The sequence below is a fragment of the Gavia stellata genome, chromosome 5 (assembly GCF_030936135.1).
Source record: "Gavia stellata isolate bGavSte3 chromosome 5, bGavSte3.hap2, whole genome shotgun sequence".
Taxonomy (NCBI): Eukaryota; Metazoa; Chordata; class Aves; order Gaviiformes; family Gaviidae; genus Gavia; species Gavia stellata.
In genome coordinates this window covers 48,559,632-48,580,570 of record NC_082598.1, presented here as the reverse complement: position 1 = coordinate 48,580,570, position 20,939 = coordinate 48,559,632, and the positions used below count along the sequence as shown (strand labels likewise).

The 20,939-nt window shown below is 40.2% G+C and overlaps 1 protein-coding gene across 1 annotated transcript in view; it reads right to left on the bottom strand.

Moving 5' to 3' along the window:
* Nucleotides 1–20,939, bottom strand: part of DCHS2 (dachsous cadherin-related 2) — a gene marked incomplete at its 5' end in the record, with an annotated part of 119,179 nt that overhangs the window by 70,733 nt on the left and 27,507 nt on the right. The window contains one exon of the mRNA XM_059818211.1: nucleotides 621–812. Coding sequence (XP_059674194.1) covers nucleotides 621–812 — 192 coding nt within the window. The remainder of the gene's footprint in view (nucleotides 1–620; nucleotides 813–20,939) is intronic.

Genomic DNA, 20,939 nt, shown 5'->3' with positions numbered 1-20,939 from the left:
TCCCACCACAACGAACATCTCCTCACCCTCCTTGCCAAACAGAGACCTGAAATGGACTACTTCAGGCACATACAACTACCCTGCCCGCCCTGTACCATGAATACCCACTTCTAAGCACCAGATCTTGTAAAGTGGGAAAACTTTCAGACATGCCACTACAGGGAGGCTGTATCCAGCCACAGCAGCAGCAATGGCATCAGCTAGCTGGAAAGGACAAGGAATTTATCCAGGAAATCACTGGCACCCACAGTAGCCACGCAGCTCTAGCACAAGTTACTGGTTTATTACTGCTGCAGTCATCTTGAAAGCAGGGAGCAGAGGTAACCCAGAGTCCACTGGTTCCAAGAGGAGGAGGAAAATCAGCAGGGGCTAACACATCCTAGAAGCAGTTTTCAACAACTTGTTTAGGAGTAATTGGGGATTTCACAGCCAATTTTATAATTTTGGGTCAAAATCTATGGTTCATGAAGTATCACTTTCTGCCCTGTGTCAGGGTAAGAAATTTTATTCAAATTCATGCAATTTTTACATACTCATTACATTCTCATTTAAAAGTATATGGCACATCCAAATTTGCAAATGCATTCACAAATCTGGCAGTATGGAAAGGCAAAACTTACCCCATCTGTAGCTTTTACTAAGAGATCGTAAGTGGTTGGATCTCCTTCTCTGTCAATGTCTTGAGACACACAGATCTGACCAGTACGTGGGTCAATGTGGAAGGCTTTGGATTTTTCATAATAATGAAATCCATCGTAAAGAAAATACTCAATTTCACCAAACTGGTCGGCATCTGCATCCGTTGCCTTGACCTGCAGGGAAACAACAGAGATAAAAAATGAAGCCAGCGAAACTATTACTCATTCATTCAAAACTCACAGACACTTTGTTTTAAAGTTACCTGTTTGTGTTGTAAAAGCAAATGTTCATACACGTGATAAATACAAACACACTCTGCTACCTATGCTGTCTGTTTGCAGTTTGTAAAGTAATGACTCAGCTACTGACAGTGTAATTATTGCAACAAGCTTATAAGATCGATTAAACTTGTCTGTAACATTACTTGTTTATCTGTCAATAATTATCTCAATCAAGTGAGCTTCCCATGACTGGAAAGCCATACCATTAAGCCATGTTAGTAGGCCATGCCTTAAGCTACTTTCCTTTCACGTTATTTTTACCAGCGGAGGTAGGTCTTATGAAAACCACGTCACACGTAGATGAGAAAAGTGCTGCAGGACATTCTTACCTTACGTATTTTCTAAAAGACTCCCCAGAGCTTAATTTAGTATTTCATTTGAAAGAGGGCTTGGTGGCACGGTGGTCCATACAAGTTAAGGACTGGAGGGAGTTTTAATTCCCAGTCCTCTCTCCAAGGAGCCAGAGCTCTACCAACACCACTAAACGTGACTGTCACACACATGCACAGCACAGAGCAAGAGATGCACAGACTGCAGGAAGCCCCTGTGAGAGACTTGATTACCTTGTCAGTGTAGCCTTGCATGTAGCTATAACCGCTGAATGACAAATAAGCCTAACATCTTTTCTTTTCAGCTATATTAAGTACATTTAATAAGCAGCATGAATTCTGCTGTAAATCCCAAACAAATGTTGTAAATAACTACTTTAAAGAAAGACTTCCTTCAGAGGGAGATTCCTCTGCAACCACATGGCATCAAATGGGAAAAGATACATACATACCAACTCCTGCTGACAAGGAAAATGGGTGGCAGACGAAAACCTAAATGGGTGACGGTTAGGGGCAGCAGGGCAACAGTAGCCGGGGGGTGAACAACCTGATATCCCAGGCACAAAATGGCTATTTCCAAACAGAAACACATGGGCTCCTCCCCTTCTTTCCAGCTATGCTCAGTCTTCTTGTGTTACCAATGGATCAGACTAGACCAGTATGCTAGATGTATACAAGAGGCTTTCAGAAGCCTATGAAATCCTGGGGTGACTTTCAACATGCTGCATCACCTTCCCTCAGTCCCTTTAAAGGACTCACAAAGATTACACAAACCGTAGGGAGTCAACACTCTTTAGCTGAACATGTGATTAAGGCACTGTCTAGTCTAGAAAGCATAAAACCCCAATAATTTAAAACCATCAGATGATTTTAAATTTTAATACAGAACATACCTGAAAGTTTTTTCTAACACTAAACTTTTTCTTTTTACACACATGGGGGGAGACAGAAATCAACATATCCCTTAAATTATTTTAATAAATATTTACTGTAACAATAGGTTTTGCCAATACCATATACATATGCCCTGAGTGAGAAGAGGCTGAGGGAACTGGTTTGTTTAGCCTGGAGAAGAGAAGGTTTCGGGGCAATTTAGTAGAAGCCCCCCAGTGCCCAAGAGGAGGTTACTGGAAAGACAGCACCAGGTTCTGTCCTCAGGTGCAGGGCAGGAGATGGGAAAACAGTGGTCACAGGCTGAAGCTGGAGAGGAACTGGCTGGACCTAAAGCAATATTTTCACTACAAAGATGATTCAGCACTAGAAGAGACTTCCTGCCCAGAGGGGCTGGGGTGTCTCTCCATCTTCAGGTGTTGAGACCCAACTGGACAGAGCCTGAGCAGCCAGGGCTGCGCCAGAGACCTCCCACCACCCCCTCCATCCCCAGCGGGGCCAAGGAATAAATGCTGCCCGGCTGTGTTAGCACCACGACACAACTGTGCTGCTTCACCAGCCACCAAAAGTCAAGTCAACAGGATATTCAAGTGTGAAACTCTCGCTCTTTGGACAAGGGGTAGATTGGTTAAATAAGTATTTGATAAATAGAATAGTTTTCTACATCGCACCTTCAATGTTACAGTTCTCTGATAACAAAATATTTTGTGCCGAGTTTGGCTTTTCTCTGGCATGTTCCATTGTGGAAGTTTTCACTTAAATTCACAAAAATTTCAGAAGAAAATAATTTGCAAAAATAAGTAAACATTAAAAGAGCCAGTATTTTTAGTTCTCTAATTTGTCATTACTGGAGATACTTAAAGGATTTCTGCTCCTCAGCTGGCTTCATTTTCTACTTATTCTTCAAAGAAGATTAATCCTGGTTTTTTTCCACCAGCCTACCTGTGCAAGTACAATGCCTGAAGACATTAACGGAGTTTTGGAAACGTTATTATTGCAAAGCCCGGGAGTTAAAACTGGCAGGATTTCACAGACAAGACCTGTGCCAGCCATCGCCTGCACCCGACCCAGGTTGGTAAGGTGAGACCCACAGCCATCAACCACAGACAAGGCAAAGGCAGGGATCTGCACGTGGCTTCCCGTACAGGTGAACATCCAGCAGTTTTAGGCATGGTTTTCAAAAAGACCAAGCAGGACAGGCCAGGGACTATTCCTAGCAATAAGTTTGGATGAGGTCATCCTGTTTTGGGGACGTAAATGAATTTAGCTGCATGGACACAAGCTGTGCCAGGTCATTTAGCCTTAGGGCCCTAGAACAGTCCTTGGCTGCTTCTCCTGCTAGTACAAACATGGCTTTAAAGACCAGTCAGTGCCTTCATCACACATTCACTTCTTTGCCCACAGAGGAATTGTTTTGGCATTAAGATAGTGAACTGGGACTGAATTAAAACCAAATGAATGAAAACATGGCTTGGGAAGGCTAAAAAGCATAGAAGTAGGGAAAGGGAAATCATGTAAAAAGTGCCAAGGCAAATTATAAAGCTAAAACTTACTCTAGACCAGTTACTTCCATCAGAATTTTAAAATGACAGACATCCCAAAAGATACATGTGTTATTTCAATTAGCAGGGTTTTTTTTCTTTGTTGGTTCTTTTTTTGTTTGCTCATTTGTTTGTTTTTAAGCACCTGTGGACTTCTCCACTTCTGCAAGGGATGCTTGAGATTTGCTGTATTTCAGAAGAATTATCGCTGTAACAGCGATTGCGCCACATACTCCAATGCATCCCTTTTTTTCAAATGGTTTCTCAGAGCACCGAAGGCCATTATAACAGAGTTTCTGGTGCTGCAAATAGAAATCTCCTCCATGGGAGCCCTATGGCCGCAGAGCCCTTCACGCTTCTTTCACGCCCTTGCAGTTTGCATCCCATGGCTGCAGGACAGGGTGCAAGGCACAACCGCTCCCGACCCCAGCCCAACCACTCGTTCTGGGTAAGTTGAGGGCAAAACTTACACTCAACTTCAGCAGAACAAAGATCCAGCCCTAAAAATGCTTTACAGCTATATATAAATCAAGTCTACAACACACCTATTTCACCAGCCTTGTACTTTGTTATTTCTATCATAAAAAAAAGTAAAACATAAGCCTAGTGTGTTCTCTGTACTCTGCCACCCTGATGCAATGGAACGATAATTCACTTGGCCCTTACAAGAAAAGTATTTCAATTTATTTCTTGTGCCTGAGATTTAATGCAGGTGACAATACTGAAAGGTTCTGTCACCCCGTGCTTGCCCACAGTTACATGTGTATAGGCTAACATTTATGTCTGCAATTGAGCGTGGGTGATTAATTACAGTGTGAAATTCGAGGGTATTGCTAGAAGTTTAGCCCTTTATGTTCAGTGACCTGTTTTCTTTCTTGTAAATTATGCAGTCCTCAGACTTTGAACAGTACATGCAAAGGAATAATGAAATATGAATTTAAATAAAAATGTTTCAGTTCAAAGCGATACACATCTGAAGGTCTAATTGTGATCAACTTCAATTAGTTTAATCATCTCTCAGGCAGCAGCACTAAGTGGCATCAATTCCTGCAGTTATAAAAATATGGTCTTTCTCCCTGTTCAAGTCCTTCACATCCAATTTCCACCCACTTAATAGTCATTTTTTAATCACTCACCATGGAGCCTTCGATCTGAAGAGGGAAGAATCTGGAATTAGAAGTGAATGAAAAATGTACTGTAGCAGACAGGACTGAGGTTGAATGGCACTACACCTGAGGCCAGGGGAGCAATTAACTATAATTGATGCAAGCTGATTTAGAAGGAGGAACCCAGTGAAAACATGCTAACAAATTCAAGTTTTCAGATACAGATGAAGGGAACAAGTTACCACAGATTTTAGAAGTTAAAGCACACGGTAGTCATGGTCCAAAACATGTCGGGTTATGATAGCATACTGCGCTAGTACCAATCCTACGGAGTATTACAGCAGTTAAGTGCTCGAGAGCTGTGAATTACAGCAGTCCAAACAGACGGAAATGAAGGCAGCAGCAGGAATTTTCACAGTGGATTGATCAAGAGTGTTGTGTGTCGGCAATATCATGGAGGTGATAGAGCTGAAAGGATTTATATACCTTGGAGATGCGGGAGGCAAGAGAGTACCAAGCTGTAACACCTCTGTTCTGAGAGTTAGGCTGAATAGGAGATTGGGATCTAGGAGAAAAGAAAGAGGGGGAAAAAAGGCGGCCCTTCTCATTCTTTCACTAAATATGTTTTCAATACACTAAGTTGAAGACGCATGTTATTAAGGAGTGCAAACTTGGGAATAAGGAAAGACAGGACAAAGTACTTCCCAAGAAACATTTTTAAAAGCCAACAAAAGTCATGGTATGGACAGCTACTGGCTGGACTTCTCCTGTCAGTCACGCTTTCTGTAGCCTACACATCCTTTAGTCTGTACACTGTCTAGACTGCAAATCCGCCAGAGAAAAAGAAGATTTCTTCTGTCCTGTTGACACTAACAATAAAGTAATAAATGGTCAGAACGCAGACATCCTTTCAGGAGAAGGAAAAAGGGGGACCAAGAGAAACGCCATGGAGAACAATTAAAAAAACAGCTGATTCTTCAATGTGATGCTTAAACAGACAGACTAATGCATGAGGGCAATAAATGGTGGAAACTGGCAGACACCAAAGGGGGTAAGAATATAAAGAAAGAAAAATAGTCACTTAAAGAGACAGATTAAGACAGTGTTAGAATCGCAGAAATTACTTTTATTTGTATATGGAAAGAGGGGCTAATCTCAGAGAAAAGAAAATAAAGGGAACCACTGTGTAATTAAGGATCATTAACCTCACCTAGATATACACTTTAATCCTACAACACATGTGCAGGTTTGAATGAAGAAAAAAATGCCGGCAATACACTTAAATAGGAGGGAACAGAAACATCTTCTGCAGTGTTAGGCTAAAAGTATGGAAAGACTTTCCAGCTAATAGAAAGCAAACATTTGGCAGATCCTAAGCTGGTTCCACTCACTTCAGTGGAACTATGACAACTCACAGCAATGGGCAATCTGTCCCTGTATTTTACAGGCATGAAACAATATTATCAATAAATAACAAACAAAATTATAGAGAATTATATCAGCTCCTAAAGCCCAGACTTTTTAAAACACTGATTGGTTTTAAAAGAAGAGCCCCCATCTTGATTTTTTTGTTTGCTTCTACTGCTTTAGAATCCTCAAGAACATATTTAACCGTGCCACCCTACCATTTCAACAGATTAAAATAAAGTTCCTGTCTATTGATTTAGATTTCTTCACTTTCTTTCCTAGGCATTATTTCCTGGTTTATAACAACTGAATATATTTTGAAGAGCAGAGCAAATATTTTTAATTATATGCAAAATGGGAGAAATTACCTGTGCACACAAAACCACATCAGAAAATACTATTTTATTAACTGTGTGGATCAAAAATTCAGGGCCATGCACTTTGCATCCTACGTAAAGACTATTTCTAGGATTTAGAGAGTATGCAGCCTTAAAGCTGACTGCTTTGCAATGCTGAATTTCACATGTGAATGACCAGAATTCATTTTATGGCTTTCAGATTGACAGAACAAGAGCAGACTACAATGGGAAAGAGCAGGCAGTTTGGCCAAATAACTCACGACAGTGGTCATCTCTGATAACAATGAAATGAGACTAAAAAATACTAAATCAATTTTTCATAGCTTAAGAATTGCTCCCATACCACATATTTTGTGAAGTTTACTCCATTTGATTTCAGCTAACCAAGATACAGCTTTCACAGCTCATAAAATCTGTTTGGGGGACCCTTAATGTCAAGAGCTTAAGGCAGATTTTTATTTTGTGCATAAAAAGTGTGTTTAATTCTTTCAGTTCTACTGATTCATGAAAAGCAAGTTAATTGCCAGCAGTCAGTTTCAAAGAAAATCGGAATGTAGGATAAATAAAAACATACTCCACTACTCCAAAATCCTCATCATCAAAATGTAAGATAAGGACACAACAGATAGATACAGACATAGGGAAACTACCAGGAAACTGAAAGGAAATGGTTCAATGCGAGAGTTACACTGCTAATGAATGGTAAAAGAATAGTCCTGTCCTGCAGACATCACCAACCCAAAATCCAACATCCTTCCAGTTAAAGGATTGAAGGACAGCAGGCCTGTTCATGGCAGTACGGCAATGCCCGATGGCAGACTCTTACCAGATGAGTGCTGCAATTCCACATGCAGGCAACCCATATGCCACTAGAATGGCTGACCACCAGTATTTTGGAAGTAGCCACTACACCAGGCCTTCGTGCCAGGTCCCTGGCCACAGGGAAGGAGAGAAGCAGCCTGTGTTGGTGACATGCTGTCAGTAAAATGAGGTTGTAGAAATACTGGTAGTGGAATTACCAGTAGTTGATATCCTTCAAGAGTTGTTTGGATGTAACTGTGCCTGTGATATTAGCACATGAGCTGCCAGGAACACACATGGTCAGATGTCTTTAATTCAGTGCCCCGACTTACAAACCTGTTTGGCAAGAAAATAGTATATAAAATACAGACCAATGATCTTCACCCCATAGCTGCCTGAGGCAGTGCGGACAATAATGTTGATGCCAAACCTGAAAAGGGTTTTAATAAATACATTACTTCTCTGGATTTTTATCTATCGGACTCAACATGCTTGATCACTGCCCATCTACCTCGTCCTGCAGGTTTAACGCACAGAAACAGGAACAAAGCTTCAGATCTACTTGCTTAAGTCCTGAAGGCATGAGCCTTGACATCAAGAACAGGAACTGTTTGCTTAAGGACTTAACAGCCTGTCCTTGAACAGCAACTTGTAGTGACAACAGAGAAAGCCTCATTCCTAATCCTCAAACAACTGGGTCATATCTGGAAAGCCACAAACCAAAATAACATCTGGAATTTAAGCTGGACATTCAACTGGCATTGACACTCACTTTGCCAACCACCACAGTTACCACCTACTCAAAAAAAAATGAAGAATAGCAAAATCCTTAGTCCTCATCCTTGCTCTGATGCAAAATGTGCTAGTCAGGTCAATGGACTTAACTAATGTCAATCTTTATCCTTTCTTTTCACCTCCTATAGCACAGAGACTACCACAGCTGAACAACTGACAGTAAGCGCTAGTCAGACATGACCTTGCTAACCTATCCTGCAGCAGTTGCTGATTCCCCTAGGTCACTCCCAGAACTATTGTCAGTTTTCCAAAGGTGCTCATAATTGCTTCATTCAAGTTCCATCAGAAACATTCATTAATTAAATCTCAACAACCTTTAAATTACAAGTACAGAAACCTAAACACAAGCAGAGAGAGGGCTAGACAAAAACACATGAGTGTCAAAAGACTCATCGCAATTCCCACACTAGAGATGTCAACCATATAATTAGGGATGGCATTCAGGCTCCTTAGAAAGTACATGGATAGGTTAGTCCCAGAAAAAAAAAATGCCTGGAAAACAAGAGGAACCTTGTAGCCATGCCACTCCATTTGGAGAGGAAGAGCTGCTCATCCCTGCTCCCACCCTGCTTGTTCCTTCTGTACTCACCACCTTTGGCGTGAAGAAAAAAAAACAAACAAGGAAACCCCCATGCCTCTAACATAAAGGCCTGGAAAACGACTCGCTTTTTCTCAGCTGTGTTCCCTACAATCCACTAGAGTGAGAATTCAACTCCTCTTCCTAAGCTAGAAGGTGCAAAATATCATACAATGTGCTCAATTATCATACAAAGGCTGAATGACAGCATGCAGAATGTGCTATTCACTGTAACCTCAAGTAAGCATTGTATTTCTTAGTTATGATAACGGTTTTGGTTTTGGCATTTCAAACAGTTATGAAATGGTTCAGCAAATGCATTTTTGTGCTTACCTGCATTTTTTTGCTTGTGGGTGCCCTAATAAACTACAAGGTTTTAAAATCAGGTAAGACTAACTCCATTACACATATGAATCTCTCATAAAAGATCACGCTGATTTTTATCGTTTTAATAAAATGTTGATTTTTTTGTAACATTCTGTATCTTTCCTGAGACAAGTAAATGAAAAGAAACATATTTTACTTGATGAACAATGATGAGATTCTAGCTTTTTGCCTTCTCTGCTCTTCTATGTATGTAACTGATGACAATGAACAAACCCGCCAATAAAAATATTGACATATCTTTGATTTACTGCTTTCAGTTAGTCTATAGAAAGTAGAGAATGATGAAAACCATCAGAAGAGAAAACAGCATAAGTACATTACAGCATCATGCTTTCATTCTGAAAACCAGACATCATGCAGCAAGCCAAGTCCAGATCCAGAAAGAACTGGGCTTGTCAGTACATACAGTAATCTGCAATTCTTGCTCTGACGCTAGCCAGAGCCTGAATTCACTCCTGTTTAACCCACAAATTCCTGACATGCCTTCAGTTTTGTTTCTATGCCTCCCCCAAAACAGCACAAGCAGCTAAACCCCACTGATGCTAGCCAGGATCCAGAAGTGTGGGAAGCAGGTCCAATCTGGAAGGCATGCCCTTATGACACTTAACGCACCAACAGGATCCGGACCATCACAAAACACAGTTATTGATGTCTGAATTCGCAGCAAGCAGCAGTGCTGCTAATGCCTACTTATTATGTGGTAGAATAGTGGTTAGAAAAGTGGTTTGGGAGCAGGATGCTTAGGTTCCAGCACTGAAAATGTCTGCTAAAGGTCCAGCATCTACTTGATCAGTCTATTTGGTCTACATTACCTTCCATCTTATTGCGCAAATATAACCAAATATAACATAATTTATTTTTATTGCCTATGTAAACTAGAAGAACAGAAGCAAAAGGAGAACATATTTCCAAGGAAGGAAAAATAATTTTCATAGTGACTAGCAAATATATGCAGGACTAAAGCCTTATTTAATCAAAGTTAAAACCCCTACTTTTCAGTAAAAGCAGCTCCATCCATTCATTAATGCTGTTCACATACTCTGCTATAATTTTAGATTTTATAACATGCTAAAATCTTGCTATGCATAGCTAAGAGTTTAAGTACAAATCCATTCTTATTCATTATCTTTAGTAAGCTACAGAGCTCCAAGTCTGAGTACCTCTGCCAAGCAACAGCAGAGCACAAAAGTTTCCCTATTCTGTGCTAATTTCACAAAGCAAGGAGTCATGGGTTTAATAATCTCTCAGACAAATAAGGAAATATTTTGCACAGAACATGTTATTTTAATGATCTTGCACTAGAGCATGTTTTAACTTTCGGTGGCAGGATTAATTTTAAAAATATATTTAACAAGATGGTTTAGAAAGCATAACTCAAAGTACTGGCTATCTTGTTGCTCAGGACATTTTTTCCATTAGAATGCCTTACCATGAACACTAAATTGATCATATGACTTTTACTGGCAGCACGTATTATTACATTAATTAAAATTAATTAGAAGAATTCCATTTTTGGCTTAGATCAATCAACATAATTACTATATTTATAAAGCTGTAATGTGATATACTAGCTAACTGAGCCTAAATGGTCAATACATATCCTGAATGCAGAGGAGGTGTGTGACCTTAAAACTGAACACTAATGATAAAAAGATCTTTCAACTATACTCGTGTCTCTAATAGACAAATTGCAGGAGGAGGCTACAAAGGATAGAAACAAGACTGCAGGAGTTCATAAGCAGCATTGCACCCAGCTGCCCCTTCCTTTTGGCACTCAGGTTTGTGCAAGTGGACTTTGAGTCAGATCAGGGAGATGATCTCATAAAGATCTCATCAATATGAACTCATCATAAAAACTTCATTATTGATGCAACATTAGGTTTCAGCCAAGTCAGTTCGTCATGCAGCTGACCCAAGGGCAAATGGTAGGAGGATGGCAGGAAAGCGCAGTCCAGGTAGAGCCTAAAAGCTCTTTTGGCAGTGGCATGAACTTAAGACAGGCTGAAACTACATGCTTACACGTGTTTGTGCAAACATTTTCCAAGCCCCAAAACCAGTCTGAGCTGCTAATTCCTGCCCACAAACCACAGTGATCCAACCAATACTTTTAGTTAGACTGATACAACTATTTATGGAACCATGTTGTGAACAAGATCACTAAGAGCAGAGCTTAAATCCTCCACTTAAAGAAACAGAAAACAGAATAAAACCCAGAAACCTTTATTTGTATTTAGCCAGGTTATTTCAAAAATTCTTTTCCTAGCTTCACTTCAGAGTCACACTAGCGAGGATCAATGAGCAGCCAGGGTAGATATCTCCTACATTGATTTTGCTGTCAGAGAAAAAGGGTTTGTTATTGCACCCTTATAGTAAACGAAGACCATGCATGGGCTGTTTAAACTGCCACTTACAAATACACTTGTAAATTGCTGCACTCATTAGGTAACTGTGGTGGTTTAACATAGGGGAAAGGGTAGCGTGGCAGGCCAACAGGAGGGCTGCTGTCACTGGAGAAGCAACCTTCAAGATACCATTACTGGCCCAAAGACCCTTAGCTGAAGGTTACCTCAGAAAATGTACAGCTTTGCTTGAGCCAAGAGATTGTCTAAGAGGGGATCCACCCAAAGCCCACTCTCTCCTGCACTTATACTACAGCTGTGGCTATTCTATGCATTGCACACGGGTGTTTGCGGAAGCAGCGAGTTGACTGGCTACCACCTTTCCATAAATCAGGAAGGAGTCCTCCTTAAAAAGAAACAAAACAAACAAGACAAAGCTAGACAGGTTCTTTTGCATTCTTCATCGCACCAGCTTTTGACCTGCTGTTTGACGAGTTTGTTTTATTTCTTCAATTAGTGGTGGGCGTCCTTCTATCCATACTTCTTTTACAAGTATTTATCCTTTTGACTGCTTTCTGTGACAATAAATTTGTTTAATTTACCTACTCCCATCCACACACCCTTGAAAAACAGGTATTTTGTTTACATCTATTAAGAATCAGTTTTTTTAATGGCTGTAGCCGATGGTACTAATGTAGGTCAGATAACAGCAATATCGTTATAATCACCCTGTGGTTTTTTGTTTCCTGTTTTGATCAGCATGGTGAAGTCCAACGCCACCACTTCAAGACCGGCTTTACAGAACACATCAGTGTAGGTAGACAAATTTCTATCACTTTGCACCTCTAATGCTCTGAATCTGTCTGCTTGTTCAAATAGTCTGCCAAATATTAACAAATACCAAACGCCTTTCACTGTTCAGACCACCGCTCATTTATCCTGACCATCCTCCCATGTCCTCCTGCAGCTAGGATGACCGAAAAGATAAGCTTCTGTTTCCAGCTCCTTGCTCTGCAAGATGGTCATCATTTTGTTCAGAGTCTGATGTCATTTAGAATTGGGGGGGCATGGGGTTTGGTTTGTTGGTTGGTTGGTTTGGGGGGGGGGGGGGAGGCATTTTGTTTTGTTTTCCTTTTGTCTTAAGGTGTTTGCGTGTCCACAGAAGTCACTGAACTTTGCAAATCACACAGGGAATGATCTGCAGGTTGTGGCACCTGAATCTCTTCAGAAAGCTGGCCCCTACTGCCCTGCCCCTTTATGAGTATCCGTTAATGTGTTTATGTGCAAAACCACACTATTAATAACATCTTCTAATCATCAATGGGCACCTTAGGTTGGCTCTCAGAAATACGGCCTGCACTACTTTCGGTTATTCCCTGCAAAATTGTGTCCCTAAGTGTTAAAAAGAAGAATAAATTCTCTCCTAAGGAAAGCATGTATTTTGTGTAACAGCAGTCTTACAAATCATAGCCAATTTATATTTGGAAGTAAGCAGATGATGGCTCTCTTACTTCATTTCTGCTTTTATGGAAAATTTAAAACATGGCCAAACTCACAGCTTGAATAATGTATTCATAGCACTTTAAAAAAATATTTTCGTATTTTGTTCATTGTAGACAAAAAAATCAGCAAGGGATCTATATATCTCCTAAGGATTGGTACAGAAATGAAGCCTGACACAAAGTATAGAGACATTTCTCCCCTCCTTCCTTCTAAATCGATTTTTCATATACACACCAATTTTGTTTCCCATCTCTCCAATGCTGCATGTCTAAGTTTCTAGCTATTTTTGCTCGATGCAAGTCTCACACTCACACAATGTAGAGGCTAGCAGACTACAATGTGCAACAATAAGCTATCATCAGAAAGATCAAAAGGCACAGAACATGTAGAGAACATGCAAAATATTAACCTCAATCGTGTGACACGAAGCAAAATCTGGGATACTGTCTAACAAAAAAGAAGCCTTTATTTCTTTCTTTGGTCTGAAATACAAAACCCACCAAGTGCGCAATAAATGTGTGTAACTAAACCAGCAATTTCTTCAATTTAAGTTAGCTATGTATTTTACAAATATGATTCAGATGGCCCAGCTTTGAATATATGGAGGTGGCAGAGCCATTCCCGAAAAGTTAAAAGGACATCAGCTACAATCTGTATGATCCATGATGTTTAAGCAGTGATATACAGAAGCACCCCAGTCACCACCACTCTGAAGTTAACACAAGCTGTTCTAAAGACAGAGCTTTTAAACACTCTCAATATCTAAAACAGAGCTTACCATAAATTACTTCCTGCTCCCAAACTACATATCCTAATTAGTATTATGAGAATTACGCTTAGCATGCATACAATGAAAACTGTTCACTGGAAGGCTAGTAAAATTTACTGATACATATTATCATGCCAACTAAGCCTTACATATCAATAACAAAAATAATTGTGTGTACACACCCTGTGTGTTCACAAGCTACAGATCTTCAAATGAACACAGAAACATCTAGGTCATTAACTACACCATCTCAGAATTACAGGGCCAGAAGCACCTCTATTCACCCCCTTTGCAGACAACGCTGGATGTCTGAATGGAGCAGTGAGGTGCACCAGCCTTCCTTCTCCTGCAATCCACCTCTGTTCATACGGCCTCCGTGCACCACCCCAATTACATGACAGCCACGAGACCAGCATGTTACATGCATGCAAGTCAGGATACACAGCCAGATGGTGCATTACATGCACATTTCATTTGACAACATGACAGATGCACCTTCATCAGATGGGGACCCAGGAGCAGACTGTCCTGCTGGGCCATACCCACTGCACAGCTGAGCAGTTGAGAAACACCAAGTTACAAAAGCTTCCAGGCCAGAACAGTCCAGAGCCAACTAAGAGGGTCACAGCAAAGAGAAAGGGGAGAGAATAACCAATGCAATAGCCATGAACCTGCAGCACAAGTGGATCCCAGCCCATTACAGCTGATCCATTTCAGACTCCATTTACTTTATTCATCGATACCTTTTGCTGCCTGAGTTGAGAGCTTTTAAATAGCATGATCTAATACCTGATGAACGTTAAGCCTTTGCAAAATACACCACATAACAAAAGGAACATTGTATGTGAGAGTAGCTCAAGCACGACTACAAGCACAGAATGCGGCTTAGTTTTATAGTATAACATCTAAGGAAAGCACACTACGTACCAGCAGCAAATTTTAATTAGTAAAAGCAGCAGATGGATTAACTTCCGGCAAGGAAATGAGAAGGGCTGACAGGGTATAAATTGGCCACATCACTGATACAGACGGAAGCGTCCATTTTCTTCCGATAAGGAATTCACCCACAAACAGGACACTGGAGTTCTACACAGTTCCTATACTTCTTGCACAGCAGAAGTCAGAACTGTTTTGAAGTGAGAGATTATGAAAACCAGATGGCTAGGTCCATTTGCTCAGCTCCAGAATTCTCTGAAGTCTTTTGCATTCTCTTAGGAAAAGGAAATACTCTGTTTTGGGGACTGGTTCTGAACACTTTGGATGTAGCCCCTTCAGTGATCAAAACATCTAACTGGAATGAATTTCAGCTTCAGCCATCAGAAGAGCGAGATGGTGCTGGCAAGTAGAAACATTCTTCAGTATCTGCTCTGCAGAAACAAAAATTAAAAACACAGCAACTCCGAAAAGAAGTGTATGACCAACTTGGTGTATGCAGAATTTGTACATCCATATGTTTAGGGAGGATTGAGGCCTCCCTGAATATTCAGACAGTATGTCTCTAATACTAAATCACTTTATCACATGTGCTACTTTTAGACGATCCATTCCCTATTTCCTCATTACATTTCTCTCAGACTAATGGATGAGACCATTTGTAGCATGGTATTTAAACTATAAACAGACCAGATATTCTTATTAAGCCAAAAGGATCCCTGCAGTTTTGTCACATCCATGTGCTAAATTTGTAGCTCTAATTTTCATCGTTGTGTAATGTTCCTCCATTTTCTGGAGAAACTAAAAGGACACATTAGAATAGGGAACTGCGGAATAATGAGATTCTGTTCTCAATCGCTTCCATCTCTCCTGCATGCTGTTGGTACCTGTCCGTGATGCTAGTTAATCTCAGTTGCCTTTATTGGAGCTTTTCACCTTCTGGCCAAAAAAATTGCTTGTTTTTCCCAAACCTCACCATGTCATTTCATCCCTAGCCCTGGTCCCATCCTTCCCTGTACCTCCACAGAGAGTGGCAGCTCCCCCTCACCAGCAGCTATAAAGCAGACACATAGCAACAGTCTCTTCATTAAACTTTTTAAACAAACAGTTTGTTACAGAGACCTGCCTCCTGTTAAACTACACAACTGGGAGGCACAGCAGCTAAAATTTCACAACAGAACTATTATATTCCAGCCACACAAGAGACACCGGAGAACATACAGTAGAGAGATGGGGATATCTGGGCTACAGTGTGGGCTCTTTCCACTTTGCACTACTGGTTTCCACGTCGCTTGTAAATACACCAGCATATTTTATTGTCAAGATCTTGTTCCACTGCACAGAATCAGAGCTTGTTTCCTAGTTTGTCCCACCACATTATAACCTCTTTTTTTTTTTTTCCTTCCTTCTTTCCCAAGTGAAACTAGCTTTTGAAGGAACATTATAAAGATATAAAACTTCCAGACTGGAGCAGAATGACTGAGTCTTTAGTCCAGGACAATGGCCAGTGCCAGAGCCTGAAGAGTAAGATGCAAGAGCTCCACAGTCGATAGAACTACTCTCTTCCCCTCTCCTTTCTTCTCCTCCCCCATGAAGGATTCAACATAGGTTTAATAGTTAAATAGGCTAATCACCAAAGGTCAGGCTTTTATTCTATCCCAAACTTTTCTGAATGAACTGACTTTACTTTTGTTACGTGCATAAATGTCCAAGCTTTCTCCAAAAATGTTAAACTATTCACCAAGACAAGCCATGGCTACAAATTTTCTACTCAGGAAGAATTTTATTTAATCATTTTTTAATTTGTGCCTTTTCAGTTTAATGGAGTATTTTATGTTGTTAGACAAGGAGTGAAAAGCTCCTAATATCTACTCTGAACTATTCATTACTTCATAATTCCTTTACAGTGTCCTTCATTCATTTTCCGGCCAAGATAAACAATACCAGTCTTTCTCTTCTCTTTCCCATTTCTCAAATGGGAAATATTTTACATCAGCCACAGCTTGAGTTGAGAAGCTGGGCTAATGGATCTGCAGACTCCCATCATTCAGCACTAAAAAATCCCCATTCCCTTGACTGAGTATGAAGCTGGCATTGGTCAGCACTGTAGAAAAGGGAAATCTCAGCCTCTGACAGTGTCCTAGAAAATGGTGGAGCATTGCCAGTTAAGATCTTTCTCCACTGCCTTGATGTCCACCCATACTTCTGTCCACAGGAATTGCAGTCAGGTCTCTTGAGCCTGTGGGAACACTGGTAATGATTAATAACTAATCATTGCTAATGATCACTTACTCATGAAAGGTGAAAAAGCATGAAGTGATCTCTTAAAGCAGAGACTCCAATTAATGTGCCAGAGTCCTCTGCCAAGAAGGAAGATGGAGCTGGTTGGTCTACCTTCTTCAGATCTTTACCATGTGGGAGTTGGTATCAACAGACACTGCTGTGGCATACCTCCACAACAACTTCTGACATTTAGATTCACTTCACCATAAACTATAGAACTCACTTAATTGGCAGATGTTTCAAATTTGGAAATACACCATTTAGTGTAACAGTAGTAGCATTCAGTGTGCAGATTTAAAGGTAGGGTGCAATAATGGTGCAGAGCACAGAACTGATATCGACTGATAGAAAGGCTAAAGAATACAATTGTCATTAGGGAATAATGGAAGAACATGTGTGGCCTAAAGCAAGCATGGCACCTGTACAGCTCAAATTAACTCCAGCAGAGAAGTGATGAGGGGGCAGGGGAAAAGGCATGCAGTTGGAGGAAACCCAGTGTCTTAACTGCAAAACTTAAAATTAAAAATTGACATTTTAAAAAAAGTCAGTTGCAAGGGGAAAAAACCCACCATGAATACACATGTGTGCTACCATCAAAGAATTAGACTTTTCAGAAAGAGATGAAAACTAAGAATGAAAAGAGAGGAGAACAATGTTAACAGGAAAAAATCAGGGAAATAACATTTTTAAATGCAATTCTTCTTATAAGGTGTCAAAAAGGACATTTCAGAAATTTATGAAAGAATAGATTGTGCTGAGAGTGATGGGGTTTTGTGGGAAAGCACCTGCTCTACCACAAAGTAAGTGTAGTCAATCTGACCCACCAGCTCTACGCATGCATACTTAGAGAATTAAAGAAGTCTGCACACTTTAGCAGTCAGCTGCCATATTTTGCAGATGCAGGTTTTTGTGACAGGAAACAGAAACACGATCTCCACATAGCCACCATGCTCTGTGCTCCATTAAGATTCACAGCTCTGTCATTTGAGCTGCTTTCACATCTGTAACCTAATGCTCCAGCAGCCCAGCCTGAACGTACATCTGGTAATGTCATGCACGTTGCATGCACCAGGAATACAGGTGGGATCACATAAAACGAGTGTGTTTTGAAGCGAATGCAGAATGGATTGGAAGTACATCGAGAAATAATTGAACACAGTGACCATGTAAGTAGCAGCCGAAGCTCATGAACAGTGAGCTGCCTTTAATAATTCTTGGTGGAGCTACTTTACCATTAACACACACTCATAAATAGCCTACATGGAAAAAAAAGAAACTGTTCCTTCTTGACAGCAGCTGAGCTAAACAGGATTGCCACACAGCAGGGGATGCTTGCCAAGTACTTGATTATCATCATTATCTGCTAGGCTGTGCAATATGCTCAAAAAGATTTGTAAGCAAGGTAAATAAGAGATTTATAGAAAAAAATAAACAACAAAAAACAATACTTTGTGTTCTCACTGAGTGGCAGAGCTTTCTTTGAAGTTACAATGCATTCTCCATCTGCCAGAAAGGCAGTCTCCGAAAGTACTACAAGATGGAACAGCAAGATTTACATTTCTTTTCTTTCACTAGTGACAATTTAAAATGGTTTCTCTGTGTCTGAAAAATGTGCATAGGAACTGTGGCATTCTTTACTCACAAAAGATTGCCAGTATCAGGAGAAAATATCAGGCAAATAAATGCACTGCCTCACACACGCACTACTGTTACTACTACTATACTTTGTAACACAAAATCCAAGCTGACAAATTAAGGCAAGGAAGCGCCTAGAGCTTTTGCCTCGTTGTTGTGCTAGGAACACCCAAATACAGCTAATAATGGAAGTTGACTGTGTCAACTCCTTCAAACTATTTAAGCAGTCTCCAGTAAAGCAAAACAAGATAGATTCATTAGTTAAACAAACTAATAAAAGACCCTCCACTTCATCTCCTGGTTCTTGTGTCACTTGTCCAATGTCAACATCATGGTCTCATTTCTTGCAGCCTTCTCCCTTTCACCCACTGCTCCTCTGCAGGATTCGGTTTACTTCTCCACATTTAGTGACACCAGTTAGAGACAGAAGGTTCATAACACTGGCTGCGCAACTCCCAGTGACAACACTAGTGCTCTGTATGCACACACTTGTTCATCAACCGGTGGTCAAGTTGAAATCTTCTGGAGTGCTATGTGTTGTACGTTATTATAGGCAGAATGGCTGACAATACAGGCAAGTACCGAAAGCCAGTTCATCTGTCCTGTAACAACCCGAATTTACCTTTCTTCTAATTAGAAATAATGGTGAGAAGGCCCAGCTGACTTGTTCTAAGAGTAACAGTGGGATTTTTGGGTCATCAATGGTTTCCATGCCTCCTACATCATAGCAGGATCATGGCACGCATGTCGTACTATACTTGGCCTGGAAAGACATGACTAAAAAGTAGCTAAAATAATGTTTCCTTTTATTTTCAGAATAAAATCTATAATGAGAATAAAACTACAAAATGCAACAAAAATCAGGTTTTCTTCTCTAAGATATAGCCTAACTTCTTACATAAATTTCCTGTGTAATTATAAAATGCTATTCTATGTGGCAGTTCAAAAAGCTAGAACTGCAAACTGGTCCTCTACAAAATCCTGTGGTATTTTACCTTCTTTTCTGTGAAACAGTACTTACTCAATTTCCACTAAATTACACAGGCATCTTCTATAGGCACTGCTTACACAGCTATGGAATACAGCAAAATCAGGAGCTGCTCTGTCATGCTCTGCAGGACAGACCAACACTTGAATTATTATGATTGGTGATAATGAATACAAACTATGAGAATATCAACCCATGGACTGAGCACTATGAAACATAATGCTAAGCAATTTCATTACAAAGACAGAAAAGGAGCGAGGGGGAAACTCAGCACAAAACTCCGGGAAAATTAGGTGATCAGAGAAATCCAGGTCTTCAGCCTTCAGAGAAAACAATTGAGACAGATCATGGGTACCAGGTGGTTCAGTCCTTTGTACTAAAACTGCCTTCAATACTAATACCGTGTGGGCTACAGCATCAGGCTTTTCACAGCACACAACACAAAGGTCTTTCTTTTCTGATCCCATAAAGATCCATTTCCACCAAATTAGAATAATTCATCCATTCATAAAAAATAACATCAATTTTGAAGATAATTTCAGAGCCAAAAAAATACTCTTTCTGAAATCATTATGGTTCTTCCATCTCAGCCTACTAGCAGGAGGGGAAAAAAAAAAAAAGAAAGGAGGCCTCTCCATTTCAAGAGAAAAAGAAAGTTTAGCAGCCTAAATTAATTACACTACAAAGACAACTTTAAAGCAAACGAATAGAGTAAATTGAACACGTCAAAAGGGCAAATTCCATTCAAATTTTGCTAGTGTGTAAAGAAGGGAAACAACTGAAGGGGAGAAGAATAAGCTTTCATGTAAAGACACTGACATCAGCATTATGCATTGCTATTGCATGCCACAGCTTCTCCAGGAAGATGTGCAGCTCCACACACAGCAAACTCAAAATCCCAAGAGCAAATTCAAGTTAATATTTGTTTTGTAAATACATAGCCACACGCCAATACCTTTTAAAGTACATAATAGAAAAGAAAGCAAAGGAAGGATAGGCTGAGAAAAGAAAAAAATAACAACACTTTCTAAAGCCACGAGACAGAAAATACAGTTAAAGTTTTTTTCACCCAATTCTAAGAAAGGGCAGGAAAGAAGTTACAAAATTCCACTATAAAATTAATCTAAAATTATACTACAGAGATAAAAAATATAAAAACAGGATAGCTTCTGTGCCAAAGAAAAAAAAACCCAGGGCAACATTTCTGTGAATTTCTACTGTTCTGCAGCATGAGGAATTCAGGATTTTAATAACACTATCACAGTAGCAAGCAAAGGCATTTGCAAAATGTACGTCAAAATCCATTTCCCAGGGCAGGCAGTATTCTCTGTTACGGCATGAAATCCTGAGGGACTGACTTGAACTGACCGTGACTG